Consider the following 20,529-nt stretch of genomic DNA (forward strand, 5'->3'; position numbering starts at 1 on the left):
AAAGTACATCGCGGTGGGCCATCATGGCCAGGGACAAGATGGGCGTGTAACTTTTATCTGTCGCTTAGGGGCGTGTTTATCGTACAGAGTGATTACAAAGGAGTTGAACTTGTCTATTTTCGCGTCTATATCGTCCAATAGGAGTATGTCATTCCAGGGTAGATTGTAAGCGTCATGTCTTAACTCGTCCATATCCATGTCTTTTGTGTTTCTGGAAATAACATACTTAGGTTTATATTTTGGCATTCGGAGGGAGTAGGATAGGTAGATAAGGTCATGAGTGGAGATGGCTGGGACTGGAATCTGGCCGTGAGTTGTAACTTTGTTTGGGTTACTTGTCACAATGTTGTCAATGAGCGTGTGTGTTTCGTAGTTTTCTGTGTAAGTATGATTAGTAGGCTCTAAACGGAGGATGGTCATGTCACAGGAAGAAAACATGTCAATAAATTGTTTAGTTTCGTGCGTTTTAGTAAGCAGGTTAATGTTGAAGTCACCCACGGCAATAATACGTTCGTAGCTAGGCAGTAGGTCAAGTAAGCGAAATTCGAATTCAGTCATATTTGTTATTTTGGGCGGCTTGTATACAATAACTATAAGGAGTTTCTGTTGGTTAATAATGTCTTCAACAAACATGAATTCTGGCCCTAGCTGTGCATTGTTAGATGATACACATATCACCCGGCTTTTTAAATCGTTTCTGCAGTACAAGGCCACCCCACCTCCTCTTCTGCCATCGGATCTATCATGACGTAAGAGGGAATACCGGTCAAGTTGTACCATACCAGAGGGTATGCTCGGTGTAAGCAAGCCTTCGCTAATAGCAAAAATATGGATATTATTTTCCCTCATTATGGCTTGAATTTCGTCGAAGTGCGCTACCAAGGAGAGTGCGTTGACATGGCGACACTGTTTACAGTTGGTAGAGGGAGATAATGCTTGTTGGAGGAGGAAGCCGGTACTTATAAAATAGAACACAACAGTACAATTTGCGAGAAGATTAACTTTGCGGTCTTTTACATCATCAAGTGTTAACTTTATGAAGAGACTGTAGGAATTTTGAAATGATGACATTTTAGACAGACTATAGGATTATTCATTCTCAAAGTGAAGTGATATTTATTTTCACATAATATTTTGCGTAATTTTTTCAAGACGAACTCTAAGAACTTCATGAAAGGAATTATCAATCTGAATTTCATTTATTACAAACATTCACTGCTGTAGTCAGGCAACATTAAATTCAACAGAAGGTACTTAAATTTGATTTTCTATTTTCATATTCGTAATAATAGAGGAAGTATTTATGCTATATAAAAGTTGAGTAAACTTAAAATTTTAAAGTACCATGTATTATGATGATGATGATGATGATGCTTGTTGTTTTAAGGGGCCTAACATAGAAGGTCATAGGCCCCATCTATTATTTCGCACTGCGAATATCATTCTCTGTACCTGCTCCTAAGAACTAAACACCCCTTGTTTAAGACTCATGCTCCTTTTTCTCCGACTTTTCCTGGTACAATATAGGTCAATCCTTCCCCACTCCCTTTTAATTGTTAACAGAACAGAGATGAACCCTGCTGTCATGGCGCTGGTTCCAGGTTTGGAGAGTGGAGGATAGTTTGCGTGTGCGTGATAGAAAGGATGCTGTGACAGACGGGAAGTATATGAGCCACATTTTCTGCGGATAATTATGTATTTTTTAAATATTCATTTTCCCTATATCTCTTAACACTTGTATCCCACCTAGGGCTATTTTGAAAACTTTTGCCGGTTTGCTCGAAATAAATATTTTGCCTATGAGCAATCTATAGTGGAACCATGGAACTGTTAGACTTCATCTCTCTGGCTTGGGCTATTTTACTATATAAATTAAAGGTAGATTTTGTAGCTCTTGATGAAACATTTTGTTGAAATAAATTTTCGTTTAACACCAGGAAATAAATTTACTTTAATACAAATTATCACTACTGTAGATGGCTTTAAGTTATCAATAAATGATGTGTTTTGAGATTCGGCAGGTGAATAGAGAGAGTTGTACAGGGCTAACTCCAAAATAATGTCACATCTTTTGATGTACTTAGTTTTGATGAACGTTCGCTAATGCTGTTAAAATAATGTAAATTAACGAAGCTTCAGAATATCCCTTGATGATCTATCATGTAAATTGGAGAGCAAATAATTTGCTTGTTGCTGTTAAATAAACAATATGTTTCCTTCACGTTATTATCTAATCCTAGGTTTACATGATGTTTCCGAAGTAACTGTTAACCTTGTCTGCGAAGCATCCTGAGGAGATATATTACAATTTTGTGATTACGTGCTAGGAAACTACATTGGCGATGAAAAATGCTATGATGCCCCTTTCCCTCCTTCAGTGAGGGCAAAGTCTCCGGAATTGGTTCTACAACAGATGGTTTCCAAGTATTGCAGCTGTATTGCAATGATCAATTTTACAGTTCCGTCTGGAAGGTAATTGAAGTGCTGAAGGCAATACAATGTGAAACTCTAATCAAGATTTTCGGATCAACACAGCAAACACGGCTTCTAAACGAGAAACCAAAACATATGTGGTAGTAAAAGAATTTTGATGCAACATACAAAATACTTAGATCCAAAATATCACCTGTAGAGTTCGTAAAAGAAATCAATCGATGTAGCATTCCTCCAACAATATGACAGAAATAATAACCACCAACTATGATAATCATATTACATATTTTGGTTGAAGGTCTAGTGCCTGTTGTAATGACTAGCATTTTTATGTTAAGACTAGTGAGTGTTGTAGTAATCAATATTGTGTATGTTGTAGTGAGTTTTTAAAAAACATTTTATGCAGCGAACATAACGAGTGGTGTAGCGATCGACCCTCTCCACGACAACCTGACACACTAAAGAGGACCAAAGAAACCCCTCCCATTTCCTTTGAACGCCAAAATAAAGTTTAGAAACGTGACTTTTTATTGCATGAGCCATTTACTATAATTATCTCTTGTACAAGGCACTGATGTGCAGAGAAATAAAGCTCGTATTGTGAAGGAACGGTGTCTCAAAACTAAAAATTAGGAACTTCGTAATGTACGTTGAGTGTTCTAAATAATATTACACCAAATTAACTGAAGCATGAAGCAGAAACAAGGTTAAACCAACTTCCAAGATGTTGGTAACTATCTGTTGCAAAAATGTAATCTTAAGAAGTGTAAAATTTCACACTGTAATTCACTCAGAGGACACTTAAATATATGAACCAGGGCCACCCAAAATTGGTCTCAACTGAGATGTGTGTCGAAGGGGCCGAAAGTTTGATGGATTGATTATAGTATTACAAATTCAATAAAAATAAATTCCAGCTAAAAGCTTCATTAAACTGTCTTTCATAAATAACTCTTAAGACCTGCATTAGGAGAAGAGAAACTGAACTATTTAGCGATAGTAGCATCAGACTTAAGCTTATCAGACGTTATAGATGATATTTGATTACGGTATCAAAATTCAAACATTCGGGATGGCACCGATCTCGAGTGCACAATACCACATCAATATGCGATAGATGTAAAATTTAAAAAAATACTGTCTTCAAAATCTGCAATACAACAGTGGAAGATCTTCAGGAAACTCAGCCTTGTAAAGTTAATACATGACATTAGTATTAAGTCGATTTTCATATTTCTCTTGTTTTAAATAATATAACATTTAAATGATTCCAGTCTGTCGAAACACGAAATATAACAATTAGGATACTATAACATACCTTTAGACGCCTATTAGTAATAAAATATATTTTCGAAAAACAAGGAAAACATAAAAAGTTATACTAACTGAGTCGACATTGAGAAATAATGGCTCCATTTTTAACATTGAGTAAATAAATAAATAAATAAATAAATAAATAAATAAATAAATAAATAAATAAATAAATTAAATAAATAAATAATACGGTAAATGTTTGAAGAAAAAGACATATCCTTACGTCTATACCAATAATTGTACAAATTTTATTTGTTATGTCTGATAAAGTAGGGGAAGAGGGGTTCCTCCATGTTCATTTGTCAGGGGGCCTATAATCTGTGTGTGTGGCCTTAGGCATAACTATACCAAAAACTCATTCTAGTGATGCTATATCAGTTCACGAGCATGCTTTCTAGTTACTAACCTGACGTAGACTGCAGACAGCATATTTCTGAGATGGATTCAGTCTGGGTTCTCCGTACGAAGCTTTGTGCCTGTGGAGGTTCAACGAGTACGTGTTGAGAGTTGCACCCGTCGTCGTTTCTTGCAGAAGGAGCGTGATGTGATTTATTCCAATTCCGAGTGTAGTATTTAAAGCACTGAAACAAGAAAGACAAATCAGGCATATACATTTTGTGACTGACGGTAGTAAGACTTAAACATTATTATACCTACCAAGATTTCCATATTCAATCAGTTTGAAACGTGTTTAAAAATAGTATAAGGAGGATCTTTTTAAATCACTACACACCGAGCTCGATAGCTGCAGTCGCTTAAGTGCGGCCAGTATCCAGTATTCGCGAGATAGTAGGTTCGAATCCCACTGTCGGCAGCCCTGAAGATGGTTTTCCGTGGTTTCCCATTTTCACATCAGGCAAATGCTGGGGCTGTACCTTAATTAAGGCCACGGCCGCTTCCTTCCCATTCCTAGGCCTTTCCCGTCCCATCGTCGCCACAAGACCTATCTGTGTCGGTGCGACGTAAAGCAAAATATCAACAAAAAAAAAATCACTACACGGTAGGGCTGATGGCGAAACCCGGGAACTGACTACTCGGTAATCCGGGTATCCGTTCTCGCGGTCACCCGAAGCGAAAATACCCAGGTAGGGGAGAACAGGGCAAAGTGAATTAACTAAATTTATGTTAGCGTATTTCTGTAATTACGTATGGCAATGACAATCAATCAATCAATACTGATTTGCATTTAGGGCAGTCGCGCAGGTGACAGATTCCCTATCTGTTGCTTTCCTAGCCTTTTCCTAAATGATTTCAAAGAAATTGGAAATTTATTGAACATCTCCCTTGGTAAGTTATTCCAATCCCTAACTCCCCTTCCTATAAATGAATATTTGCCCCAGTTTGTCCTCTTGAATTCCAACTTTATCTTCATATTGTGATCTTGCCTACTTTTATAAACGCCATTCAATCTTATTCGTCTACTAATGTCATTCCACGCCATCTCTCCGCTGACAGCTCGGAACATACCACTTAGTCGAGCAGCTCTTCTTCTTTCTCTCAGTTCTCCCCAACCCAAACATTGCAACATTTTTGTAACGCTACTCTTTTGTCGGAAATCACCCAGAATAAATCGAATTGCTTTTCTTTGGATTTTTCCAGTTCTTGAATCAGGTAATCCTGGTGAGGGTCCCATACACTGGAAGCATACTCTAGTTGGGGTCTTACCAGAGACTTATATGCACTCTCCTTTACATCCTTACTACAACCCCTAAACACCCTCATAACCATGTGCAGAGATCTGTACCCTTTATTTACAATCCCATTTATGTGATTACCCCAATGAAGATCTTTCCTTATATTAACACCTAGATACTTACAATGATCCCCAAAAGGAACTTTCACCCCATTAACGCAGTAATCAAAACTGAGAGGACTTTTCCTATTTGTGAAACTCACAACCTGACTTTTAACCCCGTTTATCAACATACCATGAAGCATGCTGTAATTGTTCCGTGTTACCATTACATTTAATTAAAAAACATGGTTATCATGGTTAAAATTCTGTATTAAGTTATTCTATTGCAAGTTGACCGTGCGATTATGGGCGCGCAGCTGTGAGCTTGCATCCAGGAGATAGAGTGTTCGAACCCCACTGTCGGCAGCCCTGAAGATGGCTTTACGTGGTTTCCCATTTTCACACCAGGCGAATGCCGGAGATGTACCCTAATTAAGGCCACGGCCGCTTCCTTCCCACTCCTAGGCCTTTCCTATCCCATCGTCGACATAGGACCTGGCTGTGTCGGTGCGACGTAAAGCAACTTGTAAAAAAAAATGTAATGCCCATATACACGACAAAATGAATAATGAAATCAATTATTTAAAAGTGGGACTGCTAATGCTAAGAAAATATATATATTTAGTAAATAATCAACATTTCTTATAAATGGAATTCAAAAATTGCTTTTCAATAGTTTTTATAACGTTCATAGTTTACCTGTGAAAGAGAGAAAGAGAGAGAAAGGGGAAAAGGAAGTTCACATTCAATACACAGAGCTCGATAGCTGCAGTCGCTTCAGTGCGGCCAGTATCCAGTATTCGGGAGATAGTGGGTTCGGACCCCACAGTCGGCAGCCCTGAAAATGGTTTTCCGTGGTTTCCCATATTCACAGAGAATGCTGGGGGTGTACCTTAATTAAGGCCACGTTCGCTTCCTTGTTATTCGTAGCCCCTTCCTGTTCCATCGTTGCCATAAGACCTATCTGTGTCGGTGCGACGTAAAGCAACTTCTAAAAAAACCAATACACTGGATATTAATCATTCTTTTAATGTTATTTCACCTAAAGGAACGAAATATCACAATGCTCTTATTAATTCACATTGAACACAATAATACTGTCCACGCTCAGAATAAGATGTGCAGGATTCGTGACTCCAGGCCTTGCACTTTGTGCAGTGCATCCGACCTTCTGATAGACGCTCTGAGTGTGATTCATCATCATTACATATTGTGCACGTGTAGTCTGGTGTTTATCTACGCTTTCCTTTATTTCCCTTCTTTAGAAGCTGTCTCTTGGTTGGACAGCTAGGGTCAATTTTGTTTTTCCTTTCATAGGCAGTTTAGCCTTCTGCCGATCTTTTATCGGCGTGCTTGTACGGACATCAGCTTCCTGGCAGGTCCGTCTCCTGGCCTTCACTTGAGGTGTCATTTTCGGAAGTGGACTCATTTCTTTCGGACTGCAGTGTTTTGGATTACCAGGACTTGCTGATGGTTCCTCAGTGAAATGTGCGGTTCCTTGAGCTCCATCAGACATCGTGACAGATGAAGGTGGAAATTCTTCATCCCCATACACATTTGGGTTATAAGGCCACAACCCAGCACTTCTGAACCTATTCACAGCATTCTGGACAGCGGTTGCTTTTAAACAAGCAGGTGCAAACAGTCCAGTGACGCCAAATTGATTAATTGTTCTTCCAGGATGATTCTTCTGGTACAGTACTACTTTGTTGAAAATGAAATTTCACAGCCTGTTTTTAGTCATTCGACCGGGTCAGAAATGGAATGAATGAAGCCCCCATCGAGCGGCGATGATAGGAATTGTGCCGGCTGCTGAAGCCTCTGGGGCAATGATAAATGATTGACAGAAGAAATGAAAAGTCAATGGAGAGTGTTGCTGGAATGAATATTGACAGGGAAACCCGGAGTATCCGGAGAAGAACCTGTTCCAACTCCGCTTTGTCCAGCACAAATCTCACATGGAGTTACCGGGATTTGAACCGCGGAACCAAATGGTGAGAGGCCGGCACGCTGCCGTCTGAGCCACGAAGGCTTTACTAACTTCTTGCTCGTTATAAAAGTACAGTTAGTGTTAATTGCGACTTTGCAATTAAAGGGCACATGGAGCTAACAGTAAAAGGTAAACTAACTAACTAACTAACTAACTAACTAACTAACTAACTAACTAACTAACTAACTAACTAACTAACTAAATAAATAAATAAATAAATAAATAAATAAATAAATAAATAAATAAATAAATACAGTAAATAATTAAATAAATAAATAAATAAGTGCCAGGTTCATAGGATGAATAATCATCGTTTCAGAGGGCGCAGGGTTCAATTCCCGCTCGGGCCGCGGAATTTAACTGCATATGACTTTTTCCTCAGGCTCAGAGCTACGGTTTGCGTCCTTCTGTACACACTTCTCTTCAGACAACCAACCGACCGACCACAATAGAGAATATTTTACCTAAGTTATGTAGAGTTAGCATCAGGAAGGGCATCCGACCGTAAAACTGGACTAGAAGCACAAGCGCTGACTCCAATAAACTGACGAAAATGTGAGGAAGAAGACGCAATATATATATAAATATATTCTGCATGCAAAGAAAGAAAGGGAAAGAAAGAAGAAAAGAAGGGAAGAAAAAAGAGGCCTCGCGCAAGACTTTCGAGTTGACACATAGTAGGCGACCTGCGCGGCTGTGAAAATGGGGCCCTACCTATGATGAATTCTAATGCTGAACACGACACACACACACACACACATACCCTCCGTCGAACCAACGGAATTAACCAATGAAGGTTGAAATCCCCCACCCGAACGGGAATTGACAGCTTGGACCAAAGGCTAGCACGCTAACCATTTAGTGATGGAACTGGTGAAAACCCGCCTTCAACTAATGACAACTCAAGAAATACGAAAGAAAACTAAATCTGTACTTAATTCAGCGCAGTAATACCCTGGGATTTATGAAGATGACAGTTGGGTGGTCTCCAGGTATGGGAGTATCATACGGTTAGTATGGTGATTTTCTTCATCGGCTTCGCTACCTTTTAGAGCGAACAGATTCTCAGTATTCATCACGTTCAAATCTCAGACAAAGATACAAATCCTTGTCTGAGTTTGGGATCGAACTCACGACCTGTAGTGTAAAAGGCAAAGACGCTTCCTTACACCATGGGGCTGATTAAGGAACGAAAGAGACCAAATTATTGATTTTTCTCTAAATGGAATGCATGTTTCCCCGTACATTTCGAAAATAATCATTTTCTTTGACTAAAAAATACCTTCCATACCCTGAAATGATCTTAGGTATCAAGGGTTAAATTTCTTCTTGCGTATATGTAGTACGGCGGATTAACAGAGTTCCTAAAACTTAAATAATGACTCAGTGAGGTAGCGTATTTTACTGCCCACTAAATTAATTACACTATTACAGTTGTTTTAAATTTAACTCCCATTTGAGATTTCCACTCGACGCGGTTTTTCTTTACCCCACACACAGTCAAAGACACTACCTTCTGGTGCATCAAATTACTGCTCTCAACACGGCCGCTATCAGCGTAGTGTCGTTCCTAGAGCTGTTCACTTCACGTCTAACAAGCAACGCTGAACTTTGTTTACCCGCCTGACGTACTCATTGCTCGCTGAAGACTTGCCACCGTCTCGCAACTGCTTCCCCGAAGAGAAGGGGAGGGAGGGGAAGTTGTGTGTATGATGGAGACAGAAGATAATGCTCCGCGCGTATGCACAAATTTACTAGTTTGACTAGCACAGAATTGGCCTTGTCTCTTACAGACAATATCCACAGTTCGTTCATTAAACAGACGTAACTGCACACACAGCACAGGAACACACTGTAATTAAGACACACTTGTCAGTCAAGGAATGCAGCAGATCGTTTCTCCTCTCCTCTGTTGGTCGCAGGAGCGTTCTTTATTATTTAACATGCTCGAAGATGCAAATTCCTTGTTAGATGCTGAGTGGGTCTCGGCCCAGAAGTGGCCATGGCTGGTCCGTGGTCCAAAAGCTCTGCACTCTGACCGTCCAACCGAGCAGAGGAGGGGTGGTCACAGCTCTACCGTGGCTCTATACCTCTGCATTTGGGAGACGGGAAAGAGCTGGACCTCACGGCTGGCCCCAACCGTTAGCTGTCCTGAGAATGGTTTTCCATTCTCCTACACTAAGACGAATGCCGGGACAGTTTCCAGTATAGGCCACGGCCGCCAACTCCCTCACCTTCTCATTGCACCTCCCTCCCCCAACGTAACAAATCTCCCGGCCTGAGAGACTGCGTCACCGTCTAAGAGGCCCGCCTCCCCATTCAGGGGAGGAATGAAAATATCTTAGCAGTAGTAGTGGTAGTAGTAGGTGCAACTCTGCCACCACGCGGTTACGTATTCCTTCATTCACAACACTGTAAATGGAATGAAATACTGAACGAAGAATAGTATACGCCACATGAAATGAAATGTGGTATGGCTTTTAGTGCAGGGATATCCCAGAACAGGTTCGGCTCGCCAGGTGCAGGTCTTTCTATTTGACGCCTGTAGGCGACCTGAGTGTCGTGTTGAGAATGAAATTCCATGCCATTGGAATTAACCAATTAAGGTTAAAATCCCCGACCCGGCCGGGAATCGAACCCGGGACCCTCTGAACCGAAGGCCAGTACGCTGACCGTTCAGCCAACTCGTCGGACTATACGCCACGTGGTTCGATTACAGTAGATGTTCAATAAGCTCCCCTCCTACTTCGATGCACAGTTCACAACAATGTAGCAGTGACCTTTGGATTCTGTTCAGGATGTGTGGTATGTCACGAACGACCTGAAAAGTTGCCTGTTCTCTTGTTACAAGTTCATTTTTTCTTTCTACCGGGTTTGCATAGTATTCAATTTGTGCAGAACAAACTGTACACTGGCTATTTTGGTTAGGAAGCGACTATGCGAAATGAACGATAAACTTGTGCATTCGTACCAAGCATTACCTCTGTCTTGCCCTTCTCACTTCCCTTCCCTTCCCGTCCCTTCCCTTCTCTGACGCACAACAACAGGCAGTGGCTGGCTCTCCAGCATGCCAAACACGGCGAGTTCGTCAATTTGAGTCGCGTGCCGGGAAGTAAGAAATTGACCTCATTTTCTTGAACAGAAAAATGTTCCCCGCCAATCCGATTGCACAATCATTCTTAACATAACACGAAGAGCAACCCTGATTTTTTTTGTAGATTTAATCCTGATACACCCTCTATAGGCCCTGCCGAAAATTGTCGTAGTTTCCACTTACAAATCATTCTAGGAGCCTGCTCCATTTTTAATTACCTTCCAGCTTCTTCTAAAGAACTGCGATATTACTCGCTACTGACCCCACTATCACAGGATATGTATGTTCGAGTACCACGTGAAAACGGCAGGACATACTTCTACGAAACGGGTATATTTTACAATTGTGTTTAATTAAATGCCACCGGGCGAGTTGGCCGTGCGCGTAGAGGCGCGCGGCTGTGAGCTTGCATCCGGGGGATAGTAGGTTCGAATCCCACTATCGGCAGCCCTGAAGATGGTTTTCCGTGGTTTCCCATTTCACACCAGGCAAATGCTGGGGCTGTACCTTAATTAAGGCCGCGGCCGCTTCCTTCCAACTCCTAGGCCTTTCCTCTCCCATCGTCGCCATAAGACCTATCTGTGTCGGTGCGACGTAAAGCCCTTAGCAAAAAAAAAAAAAAAAAAAATTAAATGCCGGCCCCGTGCTATAGGGGTAGCGTGCCTTCCTATTACGTGGAAGCCCCGGGTTCGATTCCCGGCCAGGACAGGGAATTTTTACCTGGATCTGAGAGCCGTTTTAAGGTCCACTCAGCCAATGTCAGGCAAGTCAAACAATGCTCGCAGTAGGACATCGCACGCCCGAGAAATGACTTCGCACGTGTGCAGGCAGAACTTCTCGTCTCTAGGCGGGAGGGTGGGGAGTTGAACTGACAGTACGTTCGCTCACAGTAGAGATGAGCAAACCAGACCTCTTCGTGCCATGTGAAACAAATGGACGATGCAAGACGAGAGTGGTAAGAGGAAAAGTTACAGTAGATTCGACCCGTTTCCTAAGTCGCGAACATAAAGTGCATGGTGTGTAAAAAGCACGTCGTGTAAAAAAACGTTTAGTGTTAGGCGTCAATATGAGCTGTATCATGCATATCAGCACAGGATAGGGGGTTTCAGGACCTTGATGTTGTGAAACGAAAGTTGCAGCTCTTTTCCGTACTGAAGATGCACCTCAGGATTTACAACTGGATATTATAAAGTTAATACGTGACGCGCGGTTGAAGCAAGAGTACAAAAAACGAAAAATTATTAACTTTTATCGAACACTTGTCCCATTACGCTTCCCACAACTCCGAACAATTGCGGCAGAAATCGTGTCAACCTTTGGATATAATTACAGATGTGAACAATTCTTTTCCAAGATGAAGATCCACAAATCTCGATTCCGATCTACAGTAGGCTAACAGACATACATCTCGATGCAGTAATGAAAATACTGTCTGCCAGCGCCATCATGCCGGACAATGACCGAATTATTGGCAGCAAACGTCAGCAGAGATCAGGAAATGAGTGAATACAAATAGGTCGCTTTTAGACAATTTATTTTTTATTTTCAGAGGAACGCGAACCGCACTGCCCAGGGTGTAGACAAGTGCTCATCGGAATGCTTTTAAGTTATTGTACCGCACCTTTGTTTTGTCAAGGATAATACTCTTAATTTATTAATTTAATGTATCAGAAACATGTCAGAATATGATTCTTCGTTTAATAATTTGGTAATATTTGCTGTACAGTGGAACATCGATAATTATATCGAATCGCCTCGGGAGCTAAATTTTATTTCGAGCTATCGAAGTTTCGAGACATACGAAACACCGTTTTTGTGCATATATTGCACATAATGGGATCGCATATATCTACGGGCTTATACTGAGTACATTATTTTAACAGTACTTACAAATACATAAACAAACCCTATTTTACGGCAACACTTCAATTATAACCCTTATTATATTAACCTTTTCAGAAGACAGGGTACAGTACACCCAGTAGCAGTAGCGGCGATTAGGGGGGGGCGAGGGAGGGCAGTCGCCCCCCTACTTTGTGGAGAAAACTTTGCATTTGTATTCCATTTTAGCCGGATGAAACAAGGAATTATTAAAACAAGCAATTTGTACAAGCCCTGTTGTTTTATCAGCTAATTATTTGCTTTAATTAATTAATAACGAAATTATTAGCGGAAATACGCAACAAAGTCGTTCACGCGGTCAACCGATTTGTATAGCGCCAGTGGAGACTTTTTATGTGCTGTGAGGAAGGGTACGCGCGCATTCGTTAGTCTGGCAGTCTCTATAGTGTCTGTTAGTTTTTTTAGTCAAATACTAAATGATTTTTAATTATATAATCACGCCGTGCGTCTATTTAATTGTAATACATGTGTAATATTGTTCCTCTCGTGAAAGTATTATTGTATGGTATTGAATCAAAATCTCAAATAAATATTATCAACACAGTTAAGTTGTTAGACTGAGAATCTTTACCTCTCGGTCGAAAGTCCATTTAGTAGCTTTCTTTTCCAGTTTTAATGTATAACGTATATACCCCCCCCCCGCTATATCCCACAAACTGGGTACTTTGTTGTCTTTACACTTTTTGCCCGCCTACTTCAAATTCCCAATTGCCGCTACTGCTCAATAGTGAAACATGAAACATACCTCGGTTAATACCTTTGGAAAAATTCGTTATTCTCTTCTGCTTGCAGCTCTTTTCCGTACTGTTTAGTGTTCAACCAGAAGACGCACCCCAGAATTTACAACTGGAAATTATGAAGTTAATACGTGACGCGCGGTTGAAGCACGAGTTCAAAGAACTAGAAATTATTTACTTTTATGGAACAGTTGTCCCTTTTCTCCTTTCTTCCCTTCACGTTGAAACTTCTCGACCATCGAGCTCCACAGCTGCAGTCGCTTACGTGCGGCCAGTATCCAGTATTCGGGAGATCGTGGGTTCGAACCCCACTGTCGGCAGCCCTGAAGATGGTTTTCCGTGGTTTCCCATTTTCACACCAGGCAAATGTTGGGGCTGTACCTTAATTAAGGCCACGGCCGCTTTCTTCCCACTCCTAGCCCCTTCCTGCCCCATCGTCGCCATAAGACCTATCTGTGTCGGTGCGACGTAATGCAAATAACAAAAAAAAAAAAAAAAAAAAAAAAGAAACTTCTCGCCAATACCACGCAGCCGAGATTCGTAAATGGAGCTTGTCATTCGCGACTTTGGGGGTTGCTTTCGTACGTGACCGGTAATTAATTCACACCCGAGGAACAGCGAGGCTTCGCCGATTTTCCGATCATCAGAAGTTTTAGTTCTTCGGTTCCCGTCATATTAGCTCCCAGCATTACTCTAAACCTTTCTTTACTTGTTGACTGTTCCTCACAAACCACAAATGCCGTATTGCACAGTTAATGTTGCACAAAATTCGAGTTACTTAGTATTGTTACTTCAAGGGAGGAAATGTTTGCTTCGAGAAATCGAGAAATTCGTGTAACCGATTTTGGAGTAATAGAAAGATAAATACATGCGAAGAATAAGGCAAACGGTCGAGAAATTTAAGTTACTTCGAGATACTGAAAATTCGAGTAATCGAGGTTCGAGATATCCAGTTTCGACTGTATTTATGTAGCCAACAATACTATTGTCTTTGTATATATCACTAATGTGTTTATTATTATTATTTCATGCACATTAACAACATACGGTGGCTTACTCATGATATTGGTGAAGGGCAGCTCTCGGTTAGAGGTAGTGCACTTCGTTCGCAATGAAGCACTGTGCACCCCTTGCTCATCTTCGAATTTCTCGGCTCGAGTCAGCGTGTGCCAGCCGAGATCGCACGGGAGTAAAGACACGTTGCACGCAGCTCGCCTGGTGTGCGCTTGACCTTGACATGCCTGGCCTACGTGATTACAATAAGGAGCTATTTGACGATAAGTTCGTGGCCCGGGTCTTTCTTCTTCTTAATCTTTTCTACCGCTTTTCTCACACCTGTGGGATCGGGGTTGCGGACTGTGTCGCACACGGGGATTTGGCCCTGTTTTACGGCCAGATGCCCTTCCCGACGCCAATCCTATATGGAGGAATGTTATCCCTCTTGCGTGTTTCTGTGGTGGTTTGTAGTGTAGTGTATTGTCTGAATATGAAGAGGAAAGTGTTGGGACAAGCACAAACACCCAGTCCCCGGGCCAGAAGAATTAATCAGAGGCGATTAAAATCCCTGACCCGGCCGGGAATCGACCCCGGGACCCTCTGAACAGAATACCTCAACGCTGACCATTCAGCCAATGCGTCGGACATAGAGGGCCGAGTCTAGAAAGCCAAAAATAACGGACAAGAGTATTCGTCGTGCCGACCGCACGACACCTCGTAATCTGCAGGCCTTCGGACTGAGCAGCGGTCGCTTGGTAGGCCAAGGCCCTTGGGGCCTGTTGGACATTGGGTTTGGTTTGGTTTGGTTTGGTTTGGTTTGGTTTGGTTTGTTTAATTTAAATGGTGATCTGATTGGCATAATGCTATACAAAGGAGAAAGGGGGCTGCAAGAGGGCGATAAATTATATTGGTTTGCTGTTATTTGTTTAGCTTTATTTAGAAATATTTCACACAAAGGTTACTTCAAATTTCATTATTAATACTGTAACATTACACTGACTGACTGACTGCTGTTAGTTGGTATGAGCTCCGTCTGTTTTACTGCCACTCACTTCCGCTAGATAGCATTACTAATGCAATTGTAGGAAAGGACCATCATGGACTGGTGTTGGTGCTGGTCACTACGTAGTCTACTCGCATCTAGTATTACATTAAGACAGCATCGACACTGTTCACACGGTTTCTTCTTTCAAACAAAAAACAGTGTGATGCCCGTAATCAGATTTGTCCAACATTCAAGAAAGGATGCCCTTTTGAAATCAGCAAGATGCCGGAAGATCCTAAGCACTTCTCTCCTAGACCTTGGTGGTCCAAAAGTGAATATATACTTGAACGAACACCTTACGCCCTACAATGAAGTTCTCTTCAAAAAGGATCGTGATGCTAGGACAAAGGGAATTGAACGTGCATTTGTGAGACAAGGGAGGATTCTGGCAACAATCTCTGCCACCTCCCTTGAAGTGTTAATAATAAAATATGAAAACGATATTGAAAAACTTATTAGGCTCGCAGCATCTAGGCCTAAATGAACTGTCAGCCTCCGCAATCTCCTCTTGTTTCCTTTTGTGTTTTATATTTGTGTTTGTTTGTTTGTTTTTCTTCCTCTTCTTTTAAACTAGACTAATGACAGAAAGACAATATAACTCATACTTTCAATATAGTGACTTGGTTACCTCACTTGGAACAATTGCTCCATCCTTGAGAATAATGCATCTCAATTCTCGTAGCATACAAAATGGTAAGTTAGAGATGATCGCCGATCGCATAAGGTTAATTTAGAATATCCATTTTATAGTTGTTGCCGAAACACGATTGTCTGTAGTCGGTGATGAGTCTCACTTCTACAATATCACAGGTTATGAAGCATTCATTTAGAATTCCGTCTGAAAAATCACTCACGGGTAGGGGAGTATCAATTTACGCTAAAAACAAATCTGGCAATGCAATATCACCATCCTATGATGTCCAAAATCATCATCATATCTGGTTTTGGAGATTTCTAAGTCAGGGTGCAGTTATATTATTATGGCTATTTACAATCCATTCACTTCAAACTGGACACGGCCATGTGATGACATTGAAATAATACTAAATAGAATAAATCATAGGAATATCATTGTAGTTGGTGACTTTAATATAAATTTACCCTCAAATATAAAATGTTCATGCAGAGCTATGGCCTTAAAAACTGTAACACAATATACCCTACCAGATTGAGTTCAAACACTTCACTAATTGACCACTTTCTATGCAGCATAGAACTTAATGATATGAGTGACCATAATCTCTTGCTCTTTTGTTTAGATATTTCAAATACATCTATTTATACTCCCAGTGAGCCAAAACTACACTCATATAAACGTATAGATTATGAAAGGGCTAGATATTATTTTGAGGAACATCAATTCCAGTGGTTAGATGGCAGGGACATTAATGCTTCATATGCTGCTTTAACCACATACATTCAAAGTGGTCTTGACTATGCATCAACAGTTAGAAAATTTCATCATCGAAAAACAAACACCATTTTGAATGCATGGTGCACAGCAGAACTTGCATCACTCTCCAGGCATAAAGCACTTCTCTACAGTAAACTGAAAAACACCCACACAATTTTATAATTAAATATGAATATAAAAGTTACTGCTATAGTGTTACAACCCTGAAAAGAACTCTCGAGAAGTCGTATGATGGTAATCAATTTAAAAACCCTCTACTCAACACTAAACACACCTGGCAACTCACAAATGAAGTTCTTGGTAAACCTGCAAAATCAACGATCAATATTGCTCGTATGAAGCTAGGGAATGAATGTTTTGGAGATAAAAGTGACATTTCCAATGCCCTGAATAATTATTTATTTTCTCTCAGTCCGTGCCACACTACCCTCAAATATCATTCCACATCCTGAACGTACTGCTACAATCAACAGTCATCCTAATTCCGTTTCCTCAGAACCATGTTCTCCAGAAACAGTGTCTGCAATTCATCAATTCTCTCAAACATGCTCACTCAGTTGCTAACGATGGTATTTCCATTAAACTTCTCAAACTATGTAATCAAGCCCACTCTGGTCCAATAACTGAACTTATCAACTGCTCTTTAGCAAAAGGCAATGTCCCTGATTCATTAGGAACTCTAGAGTGGTTGCTATACACATAGAGAATGATAGATCTGACCCAGGAAACTACCGACCCGTCTCAGTACCACCTGAATGATCTACTGTAAAATCTTAGAAACTGTTGTCAAAGTTAGGCTCATCATTTACCTCGAAAAACGCAGTTTCCTTCCAAACTTCAATATGGCTTCGGAGAAAAGGCTGGGGTGAATCTTGCCATAATGCATATTCTAATTGAACTTCAACATTATATTGATAAAGGTTACAAGACTGCTGGATTGTTTATTGATTTAAAAGAGGCTTTTGATATTGGCCATGAGCTTGTGATCTACAAACTGGAAAAGGCAGGCTGTGAGAGGTCCCTCATTGCTCTGGTTTAAGGATTTCTTATCAAATCGACAACAATGTGTTCAGATTGGCATGAATAAAAGTGAACTACAAAAGATCTCCTTTGGTGTACCACAAGGTTCTATATTTTGTCGAAATTTGTTTCTCATATATATTAATGACAGAGCCCTGTGCTCTTTTAGGGGTAAAATATCACTTGTGGCAGATGATACTTCACTGTTCTATTCATCAAATTCTGAAGATGAAATAGTTGCAGATATCCAGCATGACTGTCATATCTTAGATGAATGGATGAGAAAAAATCGCCCAACAGCCAATTACTCAAAAACTGTCTGTATTATGTTCCATAAATCACAAAATGACTTAAATGCAACTACATATATATTATTTGGCACTTCAAAGATGCAATGGGTTAATGAAGTTAAATATCTTGGACTTATAATTGATAGCGCACTCTACTGGATACCTCATATATTAAACTTAAAAAATCAAATCTCTGCCTTGGTTTGTATCATTGGCAAAATTACAGTAAGTACCTACCGTACAAAAAATGTCACTCTTCGCCTAATTTATTTCACAATGATACAATATCGATTTTCTTACTTGTGTCTCGTTTGGGGAAAAGCACCCAAAATAACTTAAATACTTTAGAGGTCTTACAAAACAGGGTTATTAGATTTATGTACGGATTCCATCAACTATATTCTCGAAATGAAATGTACTCTGAAACCAATATATTACCACTTAAGAAATTAAATCTCATTAAATGCACCACTTCTTATTAAAAAATCTTCCATAATTAAATGTTCACTAACTCTGAATTTCCTAAAGTCACTGACATCCATTCATATAAGACAAGGCAAAAGAATAAATTACACGATTTTCAATTTTTTTTTTAACAAGTTGCTTTACATCGCACCGGAACAGATAGGTCTTATAGCGACGATGGGACAAGAGAGAGATAGGAGTGGGAAGGAAGCGGTCGTGATCTTAATGAAGGTACAGCCCCAGCATTTGCCTGGTGTGAAAATGGGAAACCATGGTAAACCATCTTCAGGGCTGCCGACAGTGGGGTTCGAACCTACTAGCTCCCGAATACTGGATACTGCCCGTATTTAAACGACTTTAGCTATCGAGCTCGGTTTTTCAAAATTATACAACAAGGTTTGGCACTAAGGGCGTGCAACATTTACTAATATCTGAATATAACAGCATTCCCGACAATATAGCAATAATCTCTAACACTGTGCCTTTCGTAATAAAATTAAGAAGTACCTGTTAGGCACTATGAATTTGTATCCGTTATTTCTCTTATATTTTTTAATTCCAAAGTCACATTAAAAGTCAAAAAAGTTGTTCCTCTTGTATTGTTACTTTGATAATAATCTACTTGCTTAATATAATTCTCTCCATTAGGTAAATAGTGGTACTCAAACCATATGTAAACCACGGTTATTAAACTTTCACTTTTAGATCTTACGCGTTCATCCGCCATTGTTGTGATTGTCAATGTATTGTTCCTCTTGACAGAACTCTTCTCTCTGGAACCGTAGTTATCAATAAAAAATACTTTAAAAAATAAAATATTGTTTTCTCAAACTGGACAATGTTAAAAATAATAATTCAATAAAAAAAAGCGATAGTAATAAATATGGCGGGTAACCGCCAGTCAAACCAGAACTGGAGCAAAACGTAAAGTTGCTCATCACGGGGTTGGAACCATGGTGGCCGGTAACAGAGTACTATACGCATGTTCACAGGAACCACGACAATTACTTGTATTCATGTCATAAAGTAGCAGCTAATTCCTAACATCACACAGAGTTTCCCTTTACGTGGCTTAAAAACCAAACCAAACCCCATGGCACTACAGCCCTTGAAGGGCCTTGGCCTACGAAGCGACCGCTGCTCAGCTCGAAGGCCTGCAGATTACGAGGTGTCATGTGGTCAGTACGACGAATCCTCTCGGCCGTTATTCTTGGCTTTCTTTCTAGACCGGGTTTACGTGGCTTAAGAATATTAAAAATGTTAAAATAAGAATGTCTCTATTAATATTAGCCGTATTGAAAAACTGTAGGCCTGTATTATATATGTGTAAATTGTAATTTCCGATCCTTTATGCTTCATGCGTTTTACCGTGCAAGGAATGATAACTGAAATATTCGCGATTATTTTATTTTTCACAAACTTCCAAATATCTTTGAAAATACTATTTTTATCTAAGACCTGCACACAATAAACCTTGTAGAAACTGACACAATCGATCATTTATGTTCCATCATTTTTATCGTGCGAGTTATATTGATGGGAATAATCACGATATTTTATCTTCTTAGTTGCTCTTTTTCTCTTAATGTAACAGGTTATAAATGATGCCTAACATTAAGTGGAGTACTCTCAAACTATCTAATGTTAACAATAATACAATTTAATAATAGAAGCCATAATAATACGCAAAATATTTAAAGCATAGTTCTGGGTGATATCCGACATAAGAGTAACGTTACGAAAGAGTTACAAAGTTTGGACTGGGAAGACTTGGGAGAAAGGAGATGAGCTACTCGACGAAGTGGTATGTTCTGTGCTGTAAGTGGAGACACGGCGTGGAATGATGTTAGTAGACGAACAAGTTTGAGTGGTACACTTAAAAGTAGGAAAGATCGCAGTATGAAGATAAAGTTGAAATTCGAGAGGACAATTTGGGGCAAATAATTGTTTTTAAGGAGATAAATGAGGGATTGGAATAATTTACCAAGGGAGATGTTCAGTAAATGTACAAATTCTCTGCAATGATTTAAGAAAAGTCTAGGTAAACAACAGGGGATAAAATCGTGGTGATCGGTAACCGAGTACTATAGAAAG

At 40.1% G+C, this 20,529-nt stretch overlaps 1 protein-coding gene across 1 annotated transcript in view; it reads right to left on the minus strand.

Annotated features, from left to right (window-relative positions):
* LOC136862721 (cadherin-like and PC-esterase domain-containing protein 1) overlaps nucleotides 1–20,529 on the minus strand; it is a 1,291,344-nt gene that overhangs the window by 609,271 nt on the left and 661,544 nt on the right. The window contains exon 12 of the mRNA XM_067138943.2: nucleotides 4,154–4,328. Coding sequence (XP_066995044.2) covers nucleotides 4,154–4,328 — 175 coding nt within the window. The remainder of the gene's footprint in view (nucleotides 1–4,153; nucleotides 4,329–20,529) is intronic.

This window comes from Anabrus simplex, chromosome 2 (genome assembly GCF_040414725.1).
Source record: "Anabrus simplex isolate iqAnaSimp1 chromosome 2, ASM4041472v1, whole genome shotgun sequence".
Classification (NCBI taxonomy): Eukaryota; Metazoa; Arthropoda; class Insecta; order Orthoptera; family Tettigoniidae; genus Anabrus; species Anabrus simplex.